The following is a 20,236-nucleotide window of genomic DNA, read 5'->3' on the forward strand; positions in this document are numbered from 1 at the left end:
GCCCGGCCCCCCTGCCCACCTTGGCATCAAACACCAGCTCCACGCCGCGCACGCCATCCCCGCGCCCAGTCAGCCGTCGCACGTCTCTCAGGTACTCCAGGGCCAGGCGATCGCGGCCCGTGACGGACTGGGCCACCGCATCGCAGTTGGACAGCACAGACGCCCAGAAATACGGCACACCCTTGGGCGCAGCGCCCGCGCCGCCGCCACCACCGCTGTTCAGAGACTTTGCCTCGGCATCGTCCCAGCCCTCAAGCTCGGCAGGTTCGGGCTGCGCCTTGCCGCTGACCAGGGCGTGGCGGCGCTCGCCCAGCTTGGCCACCTCGGATGCGAGCTGCGTAGGTGGGCAGGGGTGTGTTGGCGGTTCGCGCGAAAGAGGAGTGGACGGTCAACCCTTTGACATCGTTGATGCTAGGATGCCTCATCGTGTGGGGAGTGTTCGTGTCCGCCTTGCATACTCACATCATGGGGCTCACGCCCCCTTGACACAGTGACCGTGAACAGTGCAGCGACAAGTGGCCTAGCGCTTGCCTGCTTTTCCAGCGGTGCGACGGCCTTGACCGCTGCCTCCAAAACCTTTGCAATGTCATCCTGCAGATGCAGTCACGATCGGGACAACGATGAGCCTCGCTTTTGCGAGACAAGAGCTGGTTCGTTGATACATCACGCCCAAGGCTCACGCACCTCCAGCTCCGCGATCTGCTGTAAGACTGACATGGTACTTGATTACTACAAGGCTGCCCGACACCTTGGTGAGATCAGGTGGCGGGCAGCTTCAGCGAACTGAACAAAAGCAGACTGAACGAAGCTGGCTGGGGGCTAAGAAACGTTCACGAGTTTAGTTTAGAGCAGAGTCGTTCGCCGATGTGCGCGCACGTCTGATACCATACGCCACGTGTAAGCTGGAGAGGCATTGGCAGTGCAGAACTCAGGGTTCGGCTGCAGTGACATCAGGTGCCACACACGCACATGAGTCCTGCGACATGTGGGATAAGCGCTTTGACCCAGAACTGCCAGCAGTAGACACAAAAGCTTCTGTTACAGAACGAGGGCTCGGCGACATTGACAAGAGACAAAGCCGATCTATCGAGTGCCGTCACCAAGACCCCCCTCTCTCCCACGCATAGACGTCACCCGCTGGCTGCTGCGCGCCCTCATACGCGGCGTCGATGTCCAGCATGTCGACCTCGTCAAGCTCAAAGGTGAACAGCCGCCGTGTGTCTGCCAGGTGGAGGGCGTTCCGCTGTCCCACCACGGCCGCCGCGACCCCGGGCTGCTGCAGCACCCACCGCATGGCCACCAGGCTGGCGCTCACTCCGCCGTGCTTCCTGCCAACACGCTTCAGCACGGCCAGGGCGTCCTGTGTAGAAGCGTATTGTGCTGGTGGATTGATAAATTGTTCATGGCATGACACGCTGCGGCAGAGCTAGGCGGGTCTTGCACCCTGTGCACAGCATTTCCAGCAGGAGACTGCGTGCAGCCCTGCGTGGGGTGTGCCCCTCACCAACCTGCAGGACTGTCCATCCCCCCAGCTGCTGTATCCAGGTGCCATACTTGGCCTTGCTCACGGTGTCCAGCTTGGCCCTGGGCGTGCAAGATCATAGGGTAATGCCCCTGGCTGTCGTTTGAGGCCTGGTCAGATACCCTCGAGGGTTTAGGGCTAAGCCCTGAAACCTAAGCCCCCAACCACCATGTCAATCGCCTCCCTGTCTTGTGTGCGCGCACTGCGGCAGGTCTTCCGTACCCTCCCCTCCTCGCCGGCCTCACTTGTTGGCGGGGAGCCCCAGGTATCTGTCGCCGATGAAGCCGCCGGCCAGCGTGCCGTACGCCAGCAGCTTCACCCCGTGGCGCTCGCACACGGGCGGCAGGAACAGCCCCGGCCGCCGGTCGAGCACGCTGTAGCTCACCTGCAGGACCCACACAGCGACGACGTTTCAAGAGGGCGGGGCAGGGATGGCGAGGTGTGGGTGGTTGGGTGACCTATGTGCGATGCAGCAGGCGGCACAATACATGGGCTGCTGCAAGCTTTTCCTGGATGGCTGTGGTACCCTGTGAAGAAAAACACTTTGTGACGACACAGCAAGGGGTGGTGCCCTTCGCAACCTGTCTTAACACAATTGTGCACACCTACTCCTGGTGGACCAAGCCCCGGCCATGCCGCAGACCCCACCTGGTTGGTCGCGGGCGTGACGCCGGCATCGATGAGCTCCAGCAGGCGCGGCACGTCCCAATTGCACACTCCCACGGCGCCCACCAGCCCGCGCCGCTGCAGGTCGGCCAAGTGCCGCGCCGCATCTACGTAGCCGCGTGCCCCCCAGTTGTCCCAGTGCAGCTGGACCAGAGGCAACCGCGCCACTCCCAGTCGTGTGCAGGCTGCGCGCACCCGATACCTATGGCGCCCACAGATTCCCGCGCCAAAATGAGGGGTGGGCAGAAGGGCACCTCTCTTTGCAGGTTCAACCCACTGCTAGGCAAAGGCCAGGCAAAGCGAGCTTCACAAGTGGCAGCTCTGCGTTCCCAGGGTTCGTCAGGGCTTGCGCCGCGAGGCTTGGCACTGCTACCCCCCCTCCCAGCGGGGACCTCACTCAATCATCTCTCCGCTGATGGCTCCAGGCCCAGGAGCCCCCATAAAGGTCAACTTCGTGAGCACGGTGCAGCTGTCCGCAACGCGCGGCGACAGGCTGCGGAACTGCCCAATCAACGCCTCAGAAGGACCAAATGCGTCCGACGTGTCAAACGTGGTCACGCCTGAAACACCGCACGCGATGTGTACGAACACAATTGTATAGTGCATGGAAAAGGTTGGGGGAGGTGGGACACACGCGTTCACGTGTGCATACGTGTCCGTTGTCACACAAGCCCCAGGTGAGTCGTGGCGACCACAGTCCACTCGCACTCTGTGCATGCATGCACAGCAGTAAGACCGCATGTAAACAGATGGATGCGCTACAAAGCATCAGTACCCTGGAACGTATAGCCTCCAGAAATAAGAGTCACGTTGCGATTCGCCCCGTCCCACACCCACCAGCGCGCACAAAGCGCTCCATGTCGTCAATGGCTGCACCACCAGCGGTGCGGTCCGTAACCATGTCACCCTTGTGCCGCCCATCAAGCTGCCAGGTGCCCTTGATAACCTGGGGCCGGTTGCGGCGAATGACTTTCAAGCGGTACATGGTAGTCTGCCGTGCCCGCACCGGCTGTGGATTGCGCTGACATTGGTTGACTACGAGCCCCTTCGAAGCGAACCCACCTGGCTGATTTCTAGGCCCGGGGCTATCTCCACTCGCGGGATGGGTGGCAGTGGTCCCTGCGCCGCTGGGCTACTGCCATCCGCAGCCCGCCGTTTGCGCGCCGCATGGGCCGGCGGCGGCACCAGCACGCCGGCTGCTGCAGCACCGCCGCCAACTAGCACAGAGCGTTTGCTGCAGGCCTGTGCCGGGCGCGTGCCAGGCTGCGCGTTGTGCAACATGCACCTAGTTTCGATACTGCGGATCCGCTATATATGGTGATATCGAGAATGATCTGGGCAGTGCTGGAGTTTACCAAAATAGCTAATACTTAATGAGTAGATATGCACGTGTTTCGCGCGTCAAAGCTCTGCAAGCGGCTGCGAGTCCACATCAGCATTGCAGTGCGCACCTGCGCAAAGAAGCTTCGCTGCGGGCCACGATGCCGGATCAAAAAAATAATTTGATTTTATTTACGCTTGTGTAATCAAAAGCAACAGTCGTGACTGTTCAGCCTGCTCACTGGGGCGGTTTCATCTTGTTCAGCCCTCGCGCAGTTGTCCCAGCGCCCTTTCCTCGCCATGGGGTTGAGAACGGAGTCAGAAAGACTCAAGGAGGGCCGCGATAGCTCTACCTTTGGCGCGGCCCCGACCTCTGCCCTCTATGCTGCGCCCGCAGCTCATACCCTCGCATGCACGAGCGCCACGTTGCACTTGCCGCCCGGCACAGACCGCTGCCCTTACCGTTCTGGCCCAAGAGCAGCGGTCGATGTGTGGTGGATCCGTGCTCTGATTCTCCTTGGCAGCGCCTGCGTGCTGGGTGGCGCCATCGCGGCAGGCGTGGCTGACAAGCGGTGAGGTTGCATCCATGGGTCAGCAGGCTCCTAATGATGCTAGCTGCGTCCAGGAAGCCTGGACGCAGCCTGCTGCCATGCACCTGCGTAGACCTGCAAGCCGCGTGCTGACGCCCTGCACGACCTGCCTCCCACGTGCCCGGCTTTCCAACTTTGCCCGGTCCCTCTCCACTTCCACCAGCCTGTACCAGGACCCCAGGTTCATGGATGCCCCAGCGACCTGCGCTCGCCCGGGATTTGCGCCGCGCACCCTGGTCGAGCTGGGTGATGGCGAGGACAAGGACGATGACAAAGAGCACGGCGTGCGCGCAGGCGCCGTTGTGCTGTGGCTCCTGTTATCTCTGCTGCTTCCGCTAGGTTCGCTGCTGAAGAAGGGCATCTGCGGCCAGGGCAATCGCAGTACAAAGTGGTTGCTGTCCTCTATCTACGCGGGCGAACAGACGCCCAGCTACGTAACTCGCATGCTTTGTGGATATCAGGAGTTCATTTCCTTTCCTGCTTTCCAACAAATCACATAGGCCTGGGCATCACGTGGCTCAGGGCTTGGGCGCGCAAGGCCGAGCCCATGATCTGGGCGTCTGCTGGCGTCCACGTTGGCTCTCTGGTGGTTGGCGCAATCATCATGTTTGCTGTGGGCGCTGCCCCAGGTGGTGCGGTGATGCTGGCCCTTGCTCTTCTGGTGGCTTTGTTGTGGTGAGGGGTCGGGGAGGGTAGGGCTTGCTTGGCTGGTGAGGTATCTGGGGTAGCGTTGAGGTCTACTTTGGGGCAAGTGGTGGGTCGCCTGAGCACTGCAGTGTGCAGTGCGGACTGCAATCGGAAATGCCGCAGTACAAAAGTTGAAAATTTACTTTCTCACGGCTCTCACCATCCAACTTACTGCAGGTTCCTGTGCCGCAGCCAGATGCCGCTCTGCGCACGCCTGCTGTCCGTCGCTGCCCACAGCCTGGAGGCCAGCCCAGGCCTGATCGGCCTCAGCCTCAGCCTGTCGGCTGTGATGGGAGTTGTCCTCCTGGGAGCTACAGGCTTTGGACTGGCAGCCTATGCCAACGGCGCGCCTGTTCCAAACCCCCTTCTGCTTTTGGCAGGTCGCCTTGTGACCCCGTCAGATAACGCGACGCTGACAGACCTGCCGCCCATTGGGGAGCGCTATGCGGCTGTCTACCCCGGCCACTGCGAGCTTGACGGCCAGCCCGTGTCTTGCTGTGTGTGGCGCACGTCACCTGCCGGCAATTTCTTCATCGCACTGCTTTCTGTGACGGCGCTGTGGGCGTGGATGGCAATTGGAGCTGCGCGGCAATTCTGCGTGTCGGGTGTTGTCGCACAGTGGTACTACGCTCCTGCCGGCGTTGCCCCGCAGGATGCACTGAGCGCCACTGTGCGCCATGCCCTTGGGCCGCAGTCCGGCACAGTCGCCTTTGCAGGGGCAGTGCTTGCCGCGGTGCAGGCGCTTCGTCAGGCCGCAAACAGCAGCTTGCGCACCGAGGGGCGTGACGGCATCGGCGCGGCAGTTGCAGCCGTCTTGTGCTGCATTGCACGCTGTGCTGCCAACCTGGTGCTGTCAATCGTTGAGTTCCTGTGCCGCTACTCCCTCATCTGGAGCGCCCTTACGGGCCAGTCCCTGGTCGACTCGGGTGGGTTGGTCAGGGGCAAACGTAGACGGGGGTGTTACTCAGGGCGGTACCTCGGATTACTGGAAACCCCCTGAGCGTAGTAGAGACTGCGAGGTGACAGCAACTTATGGTCATCGTGCCGCTGACACCAACAAACTTCAACACACGCGCAACCCAGGCAAAGAGGTGACCGCCCTGCTGCAGCGCAACCTCCTGGACGCCAGCACTGTGTGGTGGATGCCTGGCTGCGTCGTGGGGCTTACCAGCTTCGCAGTCGCGGCGCTGTGGGGCTGCGTCGTCTTTGCCGCGGTCGTCACAATGACGCACGGAAATGATGCACTCCTGGCGGCGGTTGGCATTGCATTCCTCGGTGCCCTGGCCACTGGTGCAGTCCTGCAGCTTCTTGGCCGCCTGCTGCTGGACGCCACTGACACTGTGTTTGTCTGCTGGGCGTGCGATCGTGACGCCAACACCGCAACACGGGCTAACGTGGAGGAGGTGTTTGGTGCAGTTGCCAAGAAGCAGACTGTGCCCCCGGGCGGGGTCGTGTCACAGCCGCACGGCGGGTATGCGTACGGCCAGCAGCACGTGGGGAGCGTTCAGGTGCAGGCGCCTGTTCAGGCGTCAATGTACGCTGCGCGCATCTGATTGTGCCTGGGCTTTCTTTGAAGTACTTTGTGAAATGGCTTTTGCATCTGCGCTAGATGCCCAGTCAAGCCGTTTGCGTGTACAGTCCCATGATGCCTCCTGCCATGTGCAGCACATCACGTATCAGAACATCCACTTTGCCACGTGGCGGCAAGTCATACAGCAAGTCGATCATGCCGTCTGTGCCCCAGCAACACTCGCAAGCCTCAAGTGCTGCCTTGCGACGTATCAGATCATAGCCATGGCCTGCACTTGCCAAAAGCGATGAGGTGTGGGTGCGTTATTACAGCGAGGCCCCTGGGACAGGTTTGCAGGAGGCGGGGAGTTTGCGATGCTGTTTTCATGCCGATAAGCCGCCACCCACACACCTGGGAGCGCGCCCAAAACTCCAGATAAAGGTGCCATGCATACCACCATATGCCTTCACAATCCTGTCAGGGCAGGACATGCATTTACGCCCAAACGCTTTCAAATTCGTTGTCAATGAGCTGTCAATCGCGGGGGAGGGGGTTTGGGGTGCCAAGACGAAGCCGAAGGCATGCCTGCAATATGGGGGCCAGGCTGTGGGATTCCACGACAAAGTGTGTCCGGGCGTTGGCAATGCTGCGTGCCACAAGGTGGCTGCAGCGATCGTTTTTTGGCCGCGTGGCCTGATATTTTGATCTGCAATGGCAGCAACCTATTGCCTCGGCAACTCTGAGGTGGCAGCGCAAGTTTGCTCACAGGGGCCGGGTCAGCCAACATTTGCTGACGCCATCAGCTTGAATGCGATGGTGTGCCATGGGAAATGCAACGATGCTGTCGGGAGCAGAGGCGAAGGATGGGGCTTTCCACCCTCCACGGCTGTGCAATCCGCTGCAGATGTGCTCAGCTCTTGAATCCACACCCCTTGGATGGACATGCTTTGGTACTGCGCACGCTCAGCTGGGGGCAGCAACCTCGATCACCAGTAGCAGCTGACCGCCAGCCGCCATTGCGCCCTGCTCTGCCACTATGGCCTTGATGGTGCCCGCCACGGGTGCAACCACGGGCGACTCCATCTTCATCGCCTCCAGCACCACCACGGTGTCGCCCTTGGCCACGGTGTCGCCCTCCTTCACCTTGATGTCCCATACACTGGCCGTGAAGCCGGCGCACACCTGATTGGGGAGAGGCAGGTGGTAGAGAGGGAGGGGGACCGGGGCAGGGGCGCGTGTGCCCAAATGTGGGCTGGGTGAGGAGCGAGTGCGGCATGTGCTGCACCACTTTTTGGAGGATTGAGTGTATTTGGCCAAGGCGATTGCCCACAATGTCAGCAGGATTCATACCCTCAGCGCACGCTGGAGCCCAGAGTAACGTTGCTTCTGCCTTCCCCCGACCAGACCACGGTCTCACCTTCGTGCAGCCTGGGCCGTCCCAAGCCGGGTCAGTGTCCAACTTTGAGCCGCCCTGAGCTGACCCTTCCTGGGCGGTTCCATTGGCTGCCCTGGCCGCCTCCAGACGTGCAAGGCTCTCCTCCTCCAGCTGCAGCTGCACCTCACTCGCAGCGCGCTGCTGGGCCTTCCACGCGGCCCACTGGGCCACCATCTCAGGCTCTGTAAATGGCAACGACGGAAGAAGACGGGTTGGGCACATTGCAATCACGTTTTGCTACCCAAGCCAAGGCCACGCGCTGTGCTGACAAGCAGCATTTCAATTGTCATGAGCAAGGGGGTGCAACCTGCGGCGGCACATGCCGCACGCATCATCGTCCCTGCACAGCTCACGGCCAAGGCGTTTGTGCCCATCAAACACAGCCCCACCCCGACACGCATTTCACCTGTGATCATAGCGGTGTAATCCGCCATGGAGAACGTCTTTGACTCGATGCTGATGTCATACTGCCCCGCAGCAAAGCGTTCACGCAGGTTTTCCAGCTCGTCCTCACTGACCTGGAAGAACCGCACCTGCGGGGTGTTGAGACGGGCCGGCGGCGAGGGTTGAGAGGGGAGAGCGGCGTTTAGATGGGAATAGGCGTTTGAGTGGGGATGGCAATACGGTGAGCACTTTTTGAAGGCGATGGTTGCTGACAGTCAGGTGATGCAGCCGTCACAGACCGATGCACTGCACAACCGATGAACGCCCTGCCCTGCCATGCTCCTTTACTCTACAACCCCTCCACCTCTTGAACTGCCCTGCTCGCTTGCTGTCTTCTTCTCCTGTTCCCACCTGGTCAAAGAACTCCAGCAGCCACGGCTTCTCAGGTGTGAAGGCCCTGGTGCGGCCAAAGGTGTTCCAGATGGGCAGGGTGCGGCCCACCAGCTGGTAGCCGCCGGGGGAGTCCATCGGGTAGATACACATGTAGCTGCCACCAATACCGACAGTTCCCTGTGATTCATTGTGTGTGGGAGTATGTGTTGCTACAAGACAATTGCGGTGAGAAATGTTTATGAGGCAGCCAGACCCCCACAAATAAAGGCGAGGCAAAATATACGAATGCCAAATGAATCCCGCTTTGAAAACCTGCCCGCTTTGGAGTCCTGCAGCGCACCTCGTGTGTGAATGTGCGAGCGGGGTTGAACTTAGCCGTCACCAACCTTGTGTGGGAGCATGGAGCGGGGCGAGGGGTGAGTCAGCGTGGCCTGAGCGCACGGCATGAGTCCTGTGAGCATCTGTGATGCAATCCCAGGGGAAAAAGCACGGGAAAACTACGGCGGCGTTTCTGAACATTGATGCAACCACCTGACAGCACAGCTGGGCGGTTGGGTGCGCCTCTGCAAGCAGAAGCATCAAAAACACAAATTTGACTGCGGAAACGCTGCACGTTTCTGCCCTTGTGCCTAAACATCAATGTACGAGGATGTTGAAGTAGCGGGAATGACGAACTCCGGCCCCAACCCCTCAGCAAACCCCCCTGTCCTGAGGGCTTACCGGTGCAGGGGGTTGACAGGTACCGCGCATGGTGCTCCCAGGTAGACGTCACCCAGCCCCAGCACCAAATAGGACGCCTCAAACACGATGCGGCGCACCTGCCAGGCATTGACATCAAGGGCCCAAAAAACGAGGATGGGGATGAATGAGAGGCCTTGCTTGAGGCAGGCTACACGAGGTCGTTCTGCTGCGAACCGCCACTGAGATACTTCAAGCTGTCCACAGAAGCCTGCAGTAACTCAGCAGCATGGGCCCCCATCATCCGCCGCCCCTGTGTGCGGCCCTCACGTCCTCCTTGCCCTCGAGGCCATTGTTATTGGCGATGTACTGGATGTTGCTGGGCAGGTAGGGCGCCTCGGGCCTCGCGCTCTTGGCGTAGCGCTCCAGGGCCTCGTGGGTCCACCTGGACGCAGGGGAGGCGGCGGAGTCAGCGCGGGGATGATGCATGCAACCAGGTGGTTCTGAAGCTGGTCGTGCGGAAACGGGCAGGGTGGTGAGTCCAAGTCGCACGATGCGTGACAAAGCCTTGAGTACACTGCCAAAGCTCGATCCTTGCAGGCTGCGATGACTACTTGTCAGGACAGGGGCCCACCTCTCGTCGAACGCCATGGGCAGGTGCACGATGCGGCTGGGCAGCACCATCTCCGCCACGTTGCCGATGGCGCCGTCCGCCCTGGCTATGGCATCTAGCAGGTCTGGCAGCACGAGAGCCCTCTGGTCGTACTCGATCATCACTGACCGCACACCAGCGCTCGTCTCCACGAGGCCGGCCAGCGACAGTGCGGCCAGCTCCTTCTCCAGGGCATGGATGCGCGCCCTGCGGGTACGTTGGAGGCCGGGGTTCTGTCTGAGAGGGTGCCACGGGCGCACCAAGCAGCGGGGCAACGGCCAGCTACCCTGATGTGCTCTGCGTGACAGCAGCCTGTGAATCCGCCTGGGCAGGCGGCTGCAGCAGGCCCACGTTGCGATTGTGACGGTCTCCCCCCCTCGGGCTGTGTGCAGGACGCCCCTCTGCTGGGCCGCACCTGAGGCTGAGGTCCAGCTCCATGGGACCATACTCCAGCTGCACGTACCTGGCAGTGGGGGCGAGGGCAGAGCGTGCAGTCAAAGGTGCCGCATAAGGTAGAGTATCAGCGAAGTGCAAAATGAGCAGCGCCGGGCGGTGGTAAGGGTCCATGCTCACCACAGGCCCCCGCGCTCCGCAAGACCGTGCATGCATACGGCTGGCTCACCTGTCCCCTGCGAGGCGTACGAGGTAGCCTGGGTGGCTGTCAGAGGCCGCCACGTCCACCAGCACAGCCTTGGTCTCGGGCATCTTGGGCACAGTGACCTGCATGACGGGGTAGGACAGGGGGATGGCCACATAAGGTGGTTGGGACTTTGACAGCAGGCCTGCCTTGCCTTGCCTGTACAGCGCTAGTCCAAACGTACGCACCGATGCACCCCTCAAAGATGCCAAAACCTGCGATTTGTGGGGAGATGTGCACCCTCCCTAGATCCCTGCGAGGCGTCCCACCTCAAAGCCGTCAAGGCTGGCGGCGGCGGCCTTGGCGTCCATCTTGCCCCGCGACAGAGCCTTAACTGCCGCCATGAGGGCGTCTGTGCGCAGCGCGGCCACGTACGCCTCCTCGATGGTGATCTGCTTGAAGGTGATGTTGTCATTGGGGCGCACCTGGCCGACCTTCCAGAGCTCACTGCTGGGGATGGTGGCCGCACACACAAAGCCACCCAGGCTGGGGCCATCCACCATCAGGATCACGGGCATGTCACCCGTGAAGTTGACAGTGCCTTTGGTTGGTGAGGCGACAGGAAACGGAAACAAAGAGGGGCTGGTCAACTCGCTGTTTGAGTGCATTCACTTGTGTCAAAAAGCTTAAAACAGCAGTATGACAAACCAGCGCTGTGTTCCATTGTGACGCAGCCCACCGATTGCGTAGGTGTGGTCGTGCACGTTGCTGGGGTGGCTGCCACCTTCGCCACCATCCGTGCGCGTCCACGTTGGGCGAGGCCCGTTCAGGCGCACGCCAAGCCTGGTGGACGTGAGGGAAGAGTGGAGGGGTGGAATCACAGTACAGGTTGGCCAGTCCTGCGCGTGCCACCTCAGCATAGCGAAATTAGAAGTTCAACTTTGGGCTGTAGCGGGCAGCAGAAGCCCTCCACAGGCACACGGCCGTTTGTGGTCTGCGCCTTGTTCACCCCACCTGTTGCTGTTGTAGTGGACCTCGTAGGGGCTGGAGTAGAACACGTCCATGGCGTCGTCCGTGAAGTAGTCAGGGTTGGCGTGGGGGCCGGGCAGCACCCCCACTACAGTGGGCTCGCCGGCCCCTGTCCCCGGCGCAACCTGCACCGCGCCGGCGTACTGGTCCAGCCAGCCCTTGGGCAGGGCGGTGGGGGCGGCGTCTGAGGCCGTCGCGCCAATGGGGAGGGAGTCGCCTGGGTTGAGGTACCTGAGGCGAAGCGAGTGGGTCGGGGGTTGGGTGAGTGAGAGAGGGACACCGGCTTTGGAAATTGCCAGCGCGGCCAGTGCCGCGTTCCACGTTGCTGATGTGCGGCAAGCCACAGCCTCTGCCACACCTGCGTTGCACGGGTCTCGACACCCACCTGCCCTGGTAGCCTCCAAACTTGCCCCCCGGGAACGTGGAACGGCTGCCCAGGTACTTGGGGACGTCCACACCCCCTGCCACAGCCAGGTAGCCGCGCACACCGCTGTCGGGGTGCACCGCCCCAATACGCAGCTCCTGGCCTGCAGTGAGTTGTTGAGAGGCAGACAAAGTCACGGTGGTCCTCTGCTGCCTTTTTAACATCGAATCGACCAGCTGCCCAGCAGCCCCCTGCCCTAGCGATTCATCGCTGCTGTTCCCCCTCCTGCCCCTTGTTCAGCTCCCCTCCTGTCCCCGCTGTGTCTTGCCCCCCACCTGCTGCCACCTTGAAGCTGCTCCACCACGCCACGGGCTCATCGTCCAGCGTGACGTCAAACTCAGCGCCAGCCAGGGCCACCAGACCGTCACAGTGGAACTTGATCGTGGGACCTGCCCCAGAGCAAGCACATGGGGGCCGTGTGAGAAGGGGTGTGTGGATATGATGTTTGGTGCTGGCGACATGAAGCAAGAAGGCAGTGCTGGCTATGTGAAGCAGTAAGTCAGCCATCACATGTCTGGTGGTGGGACGTACCAACTCAGGGCCGCAGGACCGCCCGGCTCCTGCGCTCACCCGTGAGGCCAAACTCGAGGGCGGCCGCGTCTTCCTCGTTGCCGACCAGGGCGTTGGCCAGGCGGTGGCTCAGGGCGTCCATGGGACCAGAGGGCGACACGCCCACGCGCCACAGGCCCACGCGGCCCGGGTAATCCTGGACGCTTGTCTGGAGGCCTGCAGAGGTGCGTCGGTGTGCAGGCGGTGGTAGATAGGACAGGTTGCAGGACAGGACAGCATCAGCGGCCAGGAAGCCCCGAGGAACAAGCGAGGGGAGCCAAAGCCAGCTGGTTGATTCAGCGGGTGCCATGCTCGCAGCATGCTTGCGAGTGCCGGTCCTTCAAGTGGGTGATGCTTGCCTCCTCCACCCTGTGCCCTGAACAACCCTACACCTGGCAGCACGACCTCCATGACGTGCGGCTTGAAGGACACAGCCTCCAGGAAGCTCGTGGTGGTGGAGCCTGACGTGAGCCCGTTGGTGGTGGTTTTTGAAGGGCGGGGAATGAGCTGAGAACCAAGGAATTGCAGGGGGGGGGGGGGTTGAAGGCAAAGCCCGCGCTAGCCGGTCATCGCAACGACGCCGTTTCGGGACGTACCTGCCTCTTAAGACCCAGATGTCCTCTCGGGCCATACCTCTGCCTGCTGGGCCGCACCTGCTATGAAGCGGGGGTCCTTGACGATGTGCCCCAGGAACTCCAGGTTGTTGGGCACACCCTGCAGCCTGGTGGCCGCAATGGCCTCCGCCATCTTGGCTATGGCCGCCTCCCTGTTTAGTTCAGGAAGAGCGTACGTATCGCATGGATGGTGGAATGGTTTGGAGTTTAGGGGTAGTTTCTCGTGAGTGCATCATTCAGCCGTGCCTTGCTCACAGATTTCACCGTGGCAGCCACTAAAAATGCTGCTGCTTGAAGCACCTGGTCCCACGCGCCGCCACCTGGAACCCTGTACCCCTGATCCCACCCCCTCACCTGGTTGGCGCGTACACCATGAGCTTGGCCAGCATCGAGTCGTAGTAGGGGCTCACCTCAGTGCCCGTCTCCACCCAGGTGTCAACACGCACACCGTCCATCTCTGGTGGAGTCAACGCACATTGACCAAAGCACAAGGCACCTTTTGAGCCGATGCGAGCAGGTGCCATTGTGCATGCCTAGCACAAAATCTCAGTGCACGCCCCGCTTTGACAGCACGCGTCAATCGAAGTACACCCCCGGCCCCCAAAATTTCGCCCCCTGCTCACCAAATGGGAAGGCCACCTCTCCCAGGATACCGGGGCAGGGCTGGAAGTCCTTCGCAGGGTTCTCCCCGTTGATACGTACCTGGGAGAGCGCGCCAGGGCAGTTGGGCGGAGCTACGGTCAGGTTGATGTGCTGGCCCCTGAGCAATGGCATCAATCTCACACGCTTCGTGGCTGCACTCCCTGGTTGTGAGCTGCACTAAAAGGCGGGTCGCCAGAGGAATGGTTGGCGGCGCGTAAACTGCGCCCTGATACCGGCTGCGCTCATCCCGCACCTCGATGGAGTGTCCTGAGCGCTCTGTGGTGATGGTGTCGAGGTCCAGCGGCTCCATGCCCGGCAGCTGCAGGCGCAGCATCCACTCAACCAAGTCAACACCGCCGTTCACCAGCTCGGTGATGCCGTGCTCCACCTGGCGAGGGGTGGGGGAGAGGGATGGGGTAGATGGTGGGAAAGTGCGCGGGGACGGGGATGTGCTGGATTATGTATACACATTTAATGCTGGCGTGGCTTGTGAACAGCGTAGCTCCTTGGCGATGTGTTCCAGGTGGCCTGTACATTCAGCGTGCACAAGACAGTGCGCTGGACCTGCGGTGTATGCCCCTGGCCACCTGCAGGCGCGTGTTGACCTCCAGGAAGTAGAACTTGGACTCGTCCTCATCAAATATGAACTCGACAGTGCCGGCGCTGCGGTAGCTGGCGGCGGCCCCCAGGCGGCAGGCTGCGCTGGTGAGGTCGCCGCGCAGTGCGTCTGTGAGCAGAGGGGAGGGCGTCTCCTCCAGAACCTGGGCGGGCGGGGAAGCGGCAAGGTTGGGACTGGACGCGAAGTGGGGGTTCGTGCGAAATTGAGCAGTCATTCTGGTGGCACACACAGATGCAAAGAGCGGGGTGCAGGGGTCAAAGCGGTAGCACTGCAGTCCTGAAAAGCTGACTGCTGAGTGGCCAGTGCATCTGCGATACCCTTGGATGCTGATGCCTGCTGCAGCACCTCCCGAGTGTCTCACCTTCTGGTGGCGGCGCTGGATGGAGCACTCCCTCTCCCCCAGGTGCACCACCTTGCCCTGGCCGTCGCCAAAGATCTGCACCTCAATGTGGTGACACCGCTGGATGTACTTCTCGACAAACACCTGGGCGAGCAGGGGTTAATTGTGCGCACATGTGCGTGAGCGTGCGCGCGCGCGCGCGAGCGTGCGTGCGTGTGTGTGTGTGTGTGGGTGTGTGCGCACGCGCGCGTGCACACGCGTGCGTGCCAGGAATACTGCAAGTAGCAGCAAAAGGAACCCCAGCTGCAAACGCCAGCTGCGGCACAACCTGTGGGCAGCCACACAGCGCATCCAGGCGTAACCCGCCTCTGGGCCCCTGCCGGCTCGCGTACGCGCTCCCACAATTGCTTACCCCACTGTTGCCAAAGAAGGCCTCCCCCTGCTTCTGGCTGATGTGGAACTGGGACCGCACCTCCTCCACGTCGTGGCAGATGTAGATGCCCCTGGGGGAGCGGAAGGAAAGAGAGTGCGGCAGCTTGATGATGCCGCTTTGCGCGGTTGCTGTTCTGCAACAGCAGCGGCTTGGCGTTGTGAGTGCTGGAGCAGGAGAAACAGATTGTCACAGAGCGCAGACACGCAGAACGCCCCATTCGCACCTGCCACCTCCACCACCAGTGGCCTTGAGGAGCACGGGGAACCCTATCTCCTCAGCTGCTGCAACTGCCTCCTCCGGGTCGCTGACCAGCCCGCTGCCCTTGAGCACAGGCACCCCCGCCGCCTCCGCGATCTCGCGCGCCACGTGCTTCAGAGCAAAATCGTGCATCGTCTGGTGGGGTTGAAGGGTTCGTGCACGCAGTGCAAGGGGCGGGATACTGAAGGTTACGAGATCGGTGCAAAAAGCTGGGTTGGTTGGGGTGAGCCGAGCATGGGTTACCCAAAAGAGAGGAGGTCTGAAAACCGCCGGCAGGCTGTCACTGGGCTTACCAAGCGCTGCAAATAGCGCAGTCAAAACCCACTGTCCCCCTGATATAGTGCAAGGCCTGCAGCAGAAGCATCGCGCCTCTCTGCATGTGCGCCTGTGCACCTTGGCCGTGGGCCCGAGCCACTTCACGCCAGCATCCTCCACAGCGGCGCAGAACTCCTCGTTTTCAGACAGAAACCCGTAACTGAGAGGGAGAGTGAGACGGGGTTCAACGTGTGAGAGAGGCGGGGGGAGCCCAGGCAGAGGGATGGACGTTGACCCATCGTGTTGGTCACATAAGTCATCCCACCTCTGTGGCAGACCGCAACCGCACAGCGTAGCTACAGCAACCAGACAAACCTTGATGTCACCCCTTTGCTCACCCGGGGTGCACGGCCGTGGCCCCATACTCCTTGATGACCTGATGATTACGTGGGGGGTTGTGATTACGGGGCGCGCCCGGGGAGGGCAAGACGGCGGACCAGGTGGCATAGTGTGGGTTTCGCGCGTGGTTCTGTGTCAGGCTCACACGTGATCCGAGCATGTCATCGAGCTTCCATGTGATGCAATACGGACAACAGCAGCCTGCCTGAATCACCAACAGACTGCCTGGGGCGGTGTTTTGCGCTAGGGCACGCAGGCGGACTGCATGTGGCCAGGAATATCGCAGCGACAGCTGCCGGTGGGCGCATGGCCCCCAGGCGAGGGTGCGCTGCTGCCCCGGCAGCGTGTGGCCATTACGAGTTCTTTATTTTAAGTGGTCTGAGCCAGCGCGTTGGCTCTGTCTCATATCGATGCGTGCACTGCTGCGAAGTGTTGAGAGGCACTGCAGCACAAACATCGACTCAGAGCAACCCCTTGCACTCCTGCACCTGGAGCAGCTTGGTGGCGTCTGTGTAGCTGCGGGGTTTGTTGCCAAGACACACGGCTTGGGTGGCCTCGCGCACGTGGGGCGCCAGGGCGTCCACCTGGGAAGACCGGGCCGACGCGTTGGGAGTGTGTTGAGGGTGCGGCAGGCGGGTGGGCGGGTGCAGCGCAGTAGTCACCGGTGCGCCTCCAGATTACACGTGCCGTAGTGGCGGCCTCGTAAGCATTACAAGAACCATTTGGCTGCATGACACCTGCGGCCAGCCGCGCTGGGCTGTTGCTTTCCCTCTTTCCCCCTGAGCCTCCTTCCCCCTTTCACTCACAACACAAAGGTAGCACCCACAGACATGCACGCGCGACTCTCTCACCTGAGTGTAGACGGCGATGGTGTCAATGCCATGGTGCTTGCAGGTTCGGATGACACGCCGCGCGATCTCGCCGCGGTTGGCGATCAGCACTTTGGGCGCAGGGTGCTGGAATGAGTCCGTGTGCGACAGCCCTGGACCATCTGTTTTCCAGGTTTGGATACAGCAGGGAGAAAACAGTCAATACTTAGTCGATATTCAGTTTGTGCAATGAGCTGGGCTCTAAGTGTGTCAGGCGAGGGATCCTGCGGCGCAGCTGACAAACGCGCACATGCAGCACCCCTACAGTCGTCGCGCACATGCTGTGCGGCATGCGAGGCGCACGGGTGTCCACCCCAATGCTCCCGTTACAGGCGTGGCGATATCCCAACTTTCGCGCCTGCAACCACACAACGCGCTCCTGCCGAACACGTGGGCCACCCGAAACCCTCACAGTTCGCCGTGGCCGCGCTGCCCTCATTAAACGTGGATAATTTCCGCAACCCAATCACCTGCGCTCAACGTCATTTTGGCGGCGTCCTTGGTCCCTCCAGCAGCGCTCAATAACTTCAGGGCAATGGATCTCTATGATGGCGTCTGGGACCTGCGATCGTGCGGTGCACACCGAAGGTGCTGTAGCGGTGATGAAGAATATATCTCGTGCTGTACTACACTGCGGTGTATGTCAGGCAGGCTGCGCGCAATGGCACCCCTGTGCAGCACCTGGTGACGCACGCCGTCAATCGTCAAATTGTACTCGTGCTTCCCGTGGCGGGGGCGGAGACCACCGCAGGCTGGGTAGTCGAGATTCTCGTATGTGTTTTTGTACATGCCTCGTCTGGATCTAGGCGTTCAGGAGGCCGCATGGTGAGTTCATCGTGCAGCATGCACCCCAGTGGGGTGTGTGAGCTCTGTCATGTCGCTGTGCAAAGCGGTCCACACCATCAGTCTAGTGTTCAGCTGTAGCTTGTGTAATTAATCCATAAGTAAACGGCAGCGCCTGCAGCCCTTGCCCCACTCGGCTTTCAACCCCAACCTGCCTCGCTAGGAGAGGGGGGGTGCTTTGTGAGTGTTTTCGGGACGACTTGCAAGCAGGTTGCATGAACCACCAGATGCATGCACACTATCTTCTACTGCTGCACCTAAAACCTGTACACAACCACCAGAGCTGATATTCGGTCTCTTGTTGGCCTCCATACCCGGCTGCATGTCCCCGTAATGCAAGCAATTGCTCACATGATGAACCTGTTGGCTTGTGTGCATGAGAAAACATTTGAACCGATTCTGGCAGCTGAAGCGCAGCAGTAATGGGAAGCCGTCCCAAAGCCGTGTTCCCAGTCGCTGCTTGCCGGGGTGCGCCACTGGTCGAGGCTGCCATGTGAAAGCACCATAAAGCTGCCTGGCCGTTGCTGCGCCACAGTGCACCTGGACCACAGCGTGGCGCCTGCGTTTTTGTGGCTTCCTCCATCTTTCAACTTGTCAGGCGTTACCGGCCGTGGTGTGCTGGGTCCCGATCAGCTGGAAATTGTAGACTGCAAAAAAGCGCGCCAGCCTCCGAAGCTGCTAATATCTGGTGCCCCCACAACTCCGTAGCTCTCCCCGACAAAGCCCTTGACCAAGGAGCCGTCCTCTAGCAGCACATCACCAATGGCGAGGGGCGCCTTGACTCCGTCGCGAAGAAAGCTTCTATGAGGGGCAATTCGGCAGAGTTGGCGGGGTTGGTGGGCTGCTAGGTTGTAAGGAAGGGTGGGGGAAGGTGGGACTTGCAGCTTGAATCCACCCTGAGGGTGCTAAGCAGCACCCGCTCTACAGCAACGGGTGCATTGCCATCTCAAAATGCCTAATGCAATGCCATTTTCACTACCTCTCACCGCATGGCCAGTCCCCAAACATGCGTGGCTCACTCACCCTATATTCTCAACAGGCAGCTCCCACACCTCCACCTCAAATGCCAGCCCGTCGGTCGCGGGCTCGGGCTCGCGAATAAGGGCGGGTCGCTGGCCCAGGGAGTACATACCTTCCAGGCAAGGCGGTACAGGTCAGCACAGGGCAGAGAGAGGGTGACAGGAGGGCGAAAGTACATACGGTACCTTGAGCTTATGCCGAGCTCCCTCGAGCGGCCGAAAGAGCAGCCTTCGCTTGCTGGGGCGTCCGCGACCGGGGCCTAGTTGACCCGGCGGCGTAACACGAGGCCGCCATCAACGCCCAACTTACGGTAGACCGGTGCTGTTTTGACGGCCTTCCACAGCTGGCCCCCGAGGTCAGTCAGTTGATGGTTGAGCCGCAGCCCACTCATGTGCGCGCCAGCCACCACCAGTCTGAACACCGCGTTGCTCATGATGGTGGCGTGGTTGGGACTGGCCTGCCGCCGAACTTGTTTGAATGGGCGTGGCGGAATCTGAGCCACACTTTGTTGGGTACACAGGAGCGGCAAAAAGGAGGGCAGCCGCACGGTTGGCGGTGCTGCAGCGGCTGGGTCGCCCTTGCCCACCGACAACTACATCATCGCCCATGCATCATACTGAGTTCAGCACGGTCAGGGAGTGTATTAAAATCACCTGAACTTATCAACACCGAGCGCTGCCCTCCTCTTCGACCAGCTTCGTTCGTCTCAAAATCAACGTGTCGACCCCGGGGTTCACAGTTCAAACTTATGCGTTGATTTCTCCGCTACAGTTCAGCTTTCACAATTGCAAGACTTTGAAACGCATCATCACGGATCACTTCACATCAATTTGGGTCACCCGCTGCTAGGGCTCTTCGTCCGCCTGAACGCTGAAAGGGCCCCAGGCGCATTTAGACTGCAGCCACTCACCATCAGGTGAGCTGTGAGCTCGAGCGGTGTTTCCCCGCTGGAAGGGCATTATGAACTTTGGCGGGGACCTTTACTGCATGCTGCACGCAGCGTCACATGGAGCGCGGCTCAGGCTTGGGCAACACATGGCGCACGGTGAGACAGGATCGCCTTGAAGTGCAGCACGGCAGTCAATGTGGTTATCAGTGGGGCATAATTGGACCCATCCTTTTGCCACCGGCCCCCAAACCCAGCAGAGCAGGCAACATGGCTCCAGACCTGTCGCTTGCGGCGCTGCGGCGCCGCCTGACGCCAGGCCCCGGCGAGGTGCCGTCTTTGACGCCCACCCAGCTGCTGAGGGAGCTGCACCCGCGCCTGGCAGGCGCGTGTGGCGTCTTCATCCACCTGGAGCCCCTCGAGGCGCTGCTGGAACGCTGCGCTGCCCTCGAGGCGCAGCCGCGCGCCGAGCGCGGGCCAATGTGGGGCGTGCCTTTTGCTGTGAAGGACAACGTAGACGTCGCAGGGCTTCCCACCACCGCCGCCTGCCCAGCTTTCAGCTACACCCCAAAGGCCAGTGCGCCCGCAGTGGACGCCCTGCTCGCAGCGGGTGGGCTTGAGTCGCACGAGTTGATGAGGGCT

General features: G+C 61.1%; 5 protein-coding genes across 5 annotated transcripts in view; 2 read left to right on the top strand and 3 right to left on the bottom strand.

Moving 5' to 3' along the window:
• The window catches only part of MNEG_1215 (hypothetical protein), a gene marked incomplete at both ends in the record, with an annotated part of 3,657 nt that extends 2,940 nt beyond the window's left edge, over nucleotides 1–717 (bottom strand). Inside the window, 2 exons of the mRNA XM_014050297.1 lie at nucleotides 20–334; nucleotides 685–717. Coding sequence (XP_013905751.1) covers nucleotides 20–334; nucleotides 685–717 — 348 coding nt within the window. The remainder of the gene's footprint in view (nucleotides 1–19; nucleotides 335–684) is intronic.
• A 379-nt stretch (nucleotides 718–1,096) lies between these two features.
• MNEG_1216 (aldo/keto reductase) lies at nucleotides 1,097–3,173 on the bottom strand (the record flags this gene model as incomplete). The annotated part of the gene is made up of 6 exons (XM_014050298.1): nucleotides 1,097–1,360; nucleotides 1,509–1,584; nucleotides 1,768–1,907; nucleotides 2,171–2,390; nucleotides 2,586–2,748; nucleotides 3,026–3,173. The coding sequence occupies 6 exons, from the start codon at nucleotides 3,171–3,173 to the stop codon at nucleotides 1,097–1,099; spliced, it is 1,011 nt and encodes a 336-aa protein (XP_013905752.1).
• Nucleotides 3,174–6,008: 2,835 nt separating this feature from the next.
• On the top strand, nucleotides 6,009–6,338 carry MNEG_1217 (hypothetical protein; the record flags this gene model as incomplete). Its single annotated transcript, XM_014050299.1, has 1 exon — nucleotides 6,009–6,338. One exon carries the CDS (start codon nucleotides 6,009–6,011, stop codon nucleotides 6,336–6,338), a length of 330 nt encoding a protein of 109 aa, XP_013905753.1.
• Nucleotides 6,339–7,258: 920 nt separating this feature from the next.
• MNEG_1218 (UreA carboxylase) lies at nucleotides 7,259–17,331 on the bottom strand (the record flags this gene model as incomplete). The annotated part of the gene is made up of 30 exons (XM_014050300.1): nucleotides 7,259–7,477; nucleotides 7,713–7,912; nucleotides 8,137–8,263; nucleotides 8,526–8,684; nucleotides 8,848–8,893; nucleotides 9,228–9,325; nucleotides 9,516–9,630; nucleotides 9,820–10,044; nucleotides 10,253–10,300; nucleotides 10,460–10,557; nucleotides 10,744–11,015; nucleotides 11,154–11,257; nucleotides 11,429–11,674; nucleotides 11,829–11,970; nucleotides 12,143–12,256; nucleotides 12,438–12,593; nucleotides 12,809–12,877; nucleotides 13,070–13,182; nucleotides 13,385–13,487; nucleotides 13,654–13,732; nucleotides 13,926–14,060; nucleotides 14,260–14,433; nucleotides 14,653–14,775; nucleotides 15,044–15,134; nucleotides 15,288–15,457; nucleotides 15,716–15,797; nucleotides 15,976–16,013; nucleotides 16,465–16,560; nucleotides 16,828–16,967; nucleotides 17,316–17,331. The coding sequence occupies 30 exons, from the start codon at nucleotides 17,329–17,331 to the stop codon at nucleotides 7,259–7,261; spliced, it is 3,798 nt and encodes a 1,265-aa protein (XP_013905754.1).
• Nucleotides 17,332–19,864: 2,533 nt separating this feature from the next.
• MNEG_1219 (aspartyl-tRNA(Asn)/glutamyl-tRNA (Gln)amidotransferase subunit A) overlaps nucleotides 19,865–20,236 on the top strand; it is a gene marked incomplete at both ends in the record, with an annotated part of 2,746 nt that continues 2,374 nt past the window's right edge. Inside the window, one exon of the mRNA XM_014050301.1 lies at nucleotides 19,865–20,204. Coding sequence (XP_013905755.1) covers nucleotides 19,865–20,204 — 340 coding nt within the window. The remainder of the gene's footprint in view (nucleotides 20,205–20,236) is intronic.

The sequence above is a fragment of the Monoraphidium neglectum genome, assembly GCF_000611645.1.
Source record: "Monoraphidium neglectum strain SAG 48.87 unplaced genomic scaffold scaffold00117, whole genome shotgun sequence".
Lineage (NCBI taxonomy): Eukaryota > Viridiplantae > Chlorophyta > Chlorophyceae > Sphaeropleales > Selenastraceae > Monoraphidium > Monoraphidium neglectum.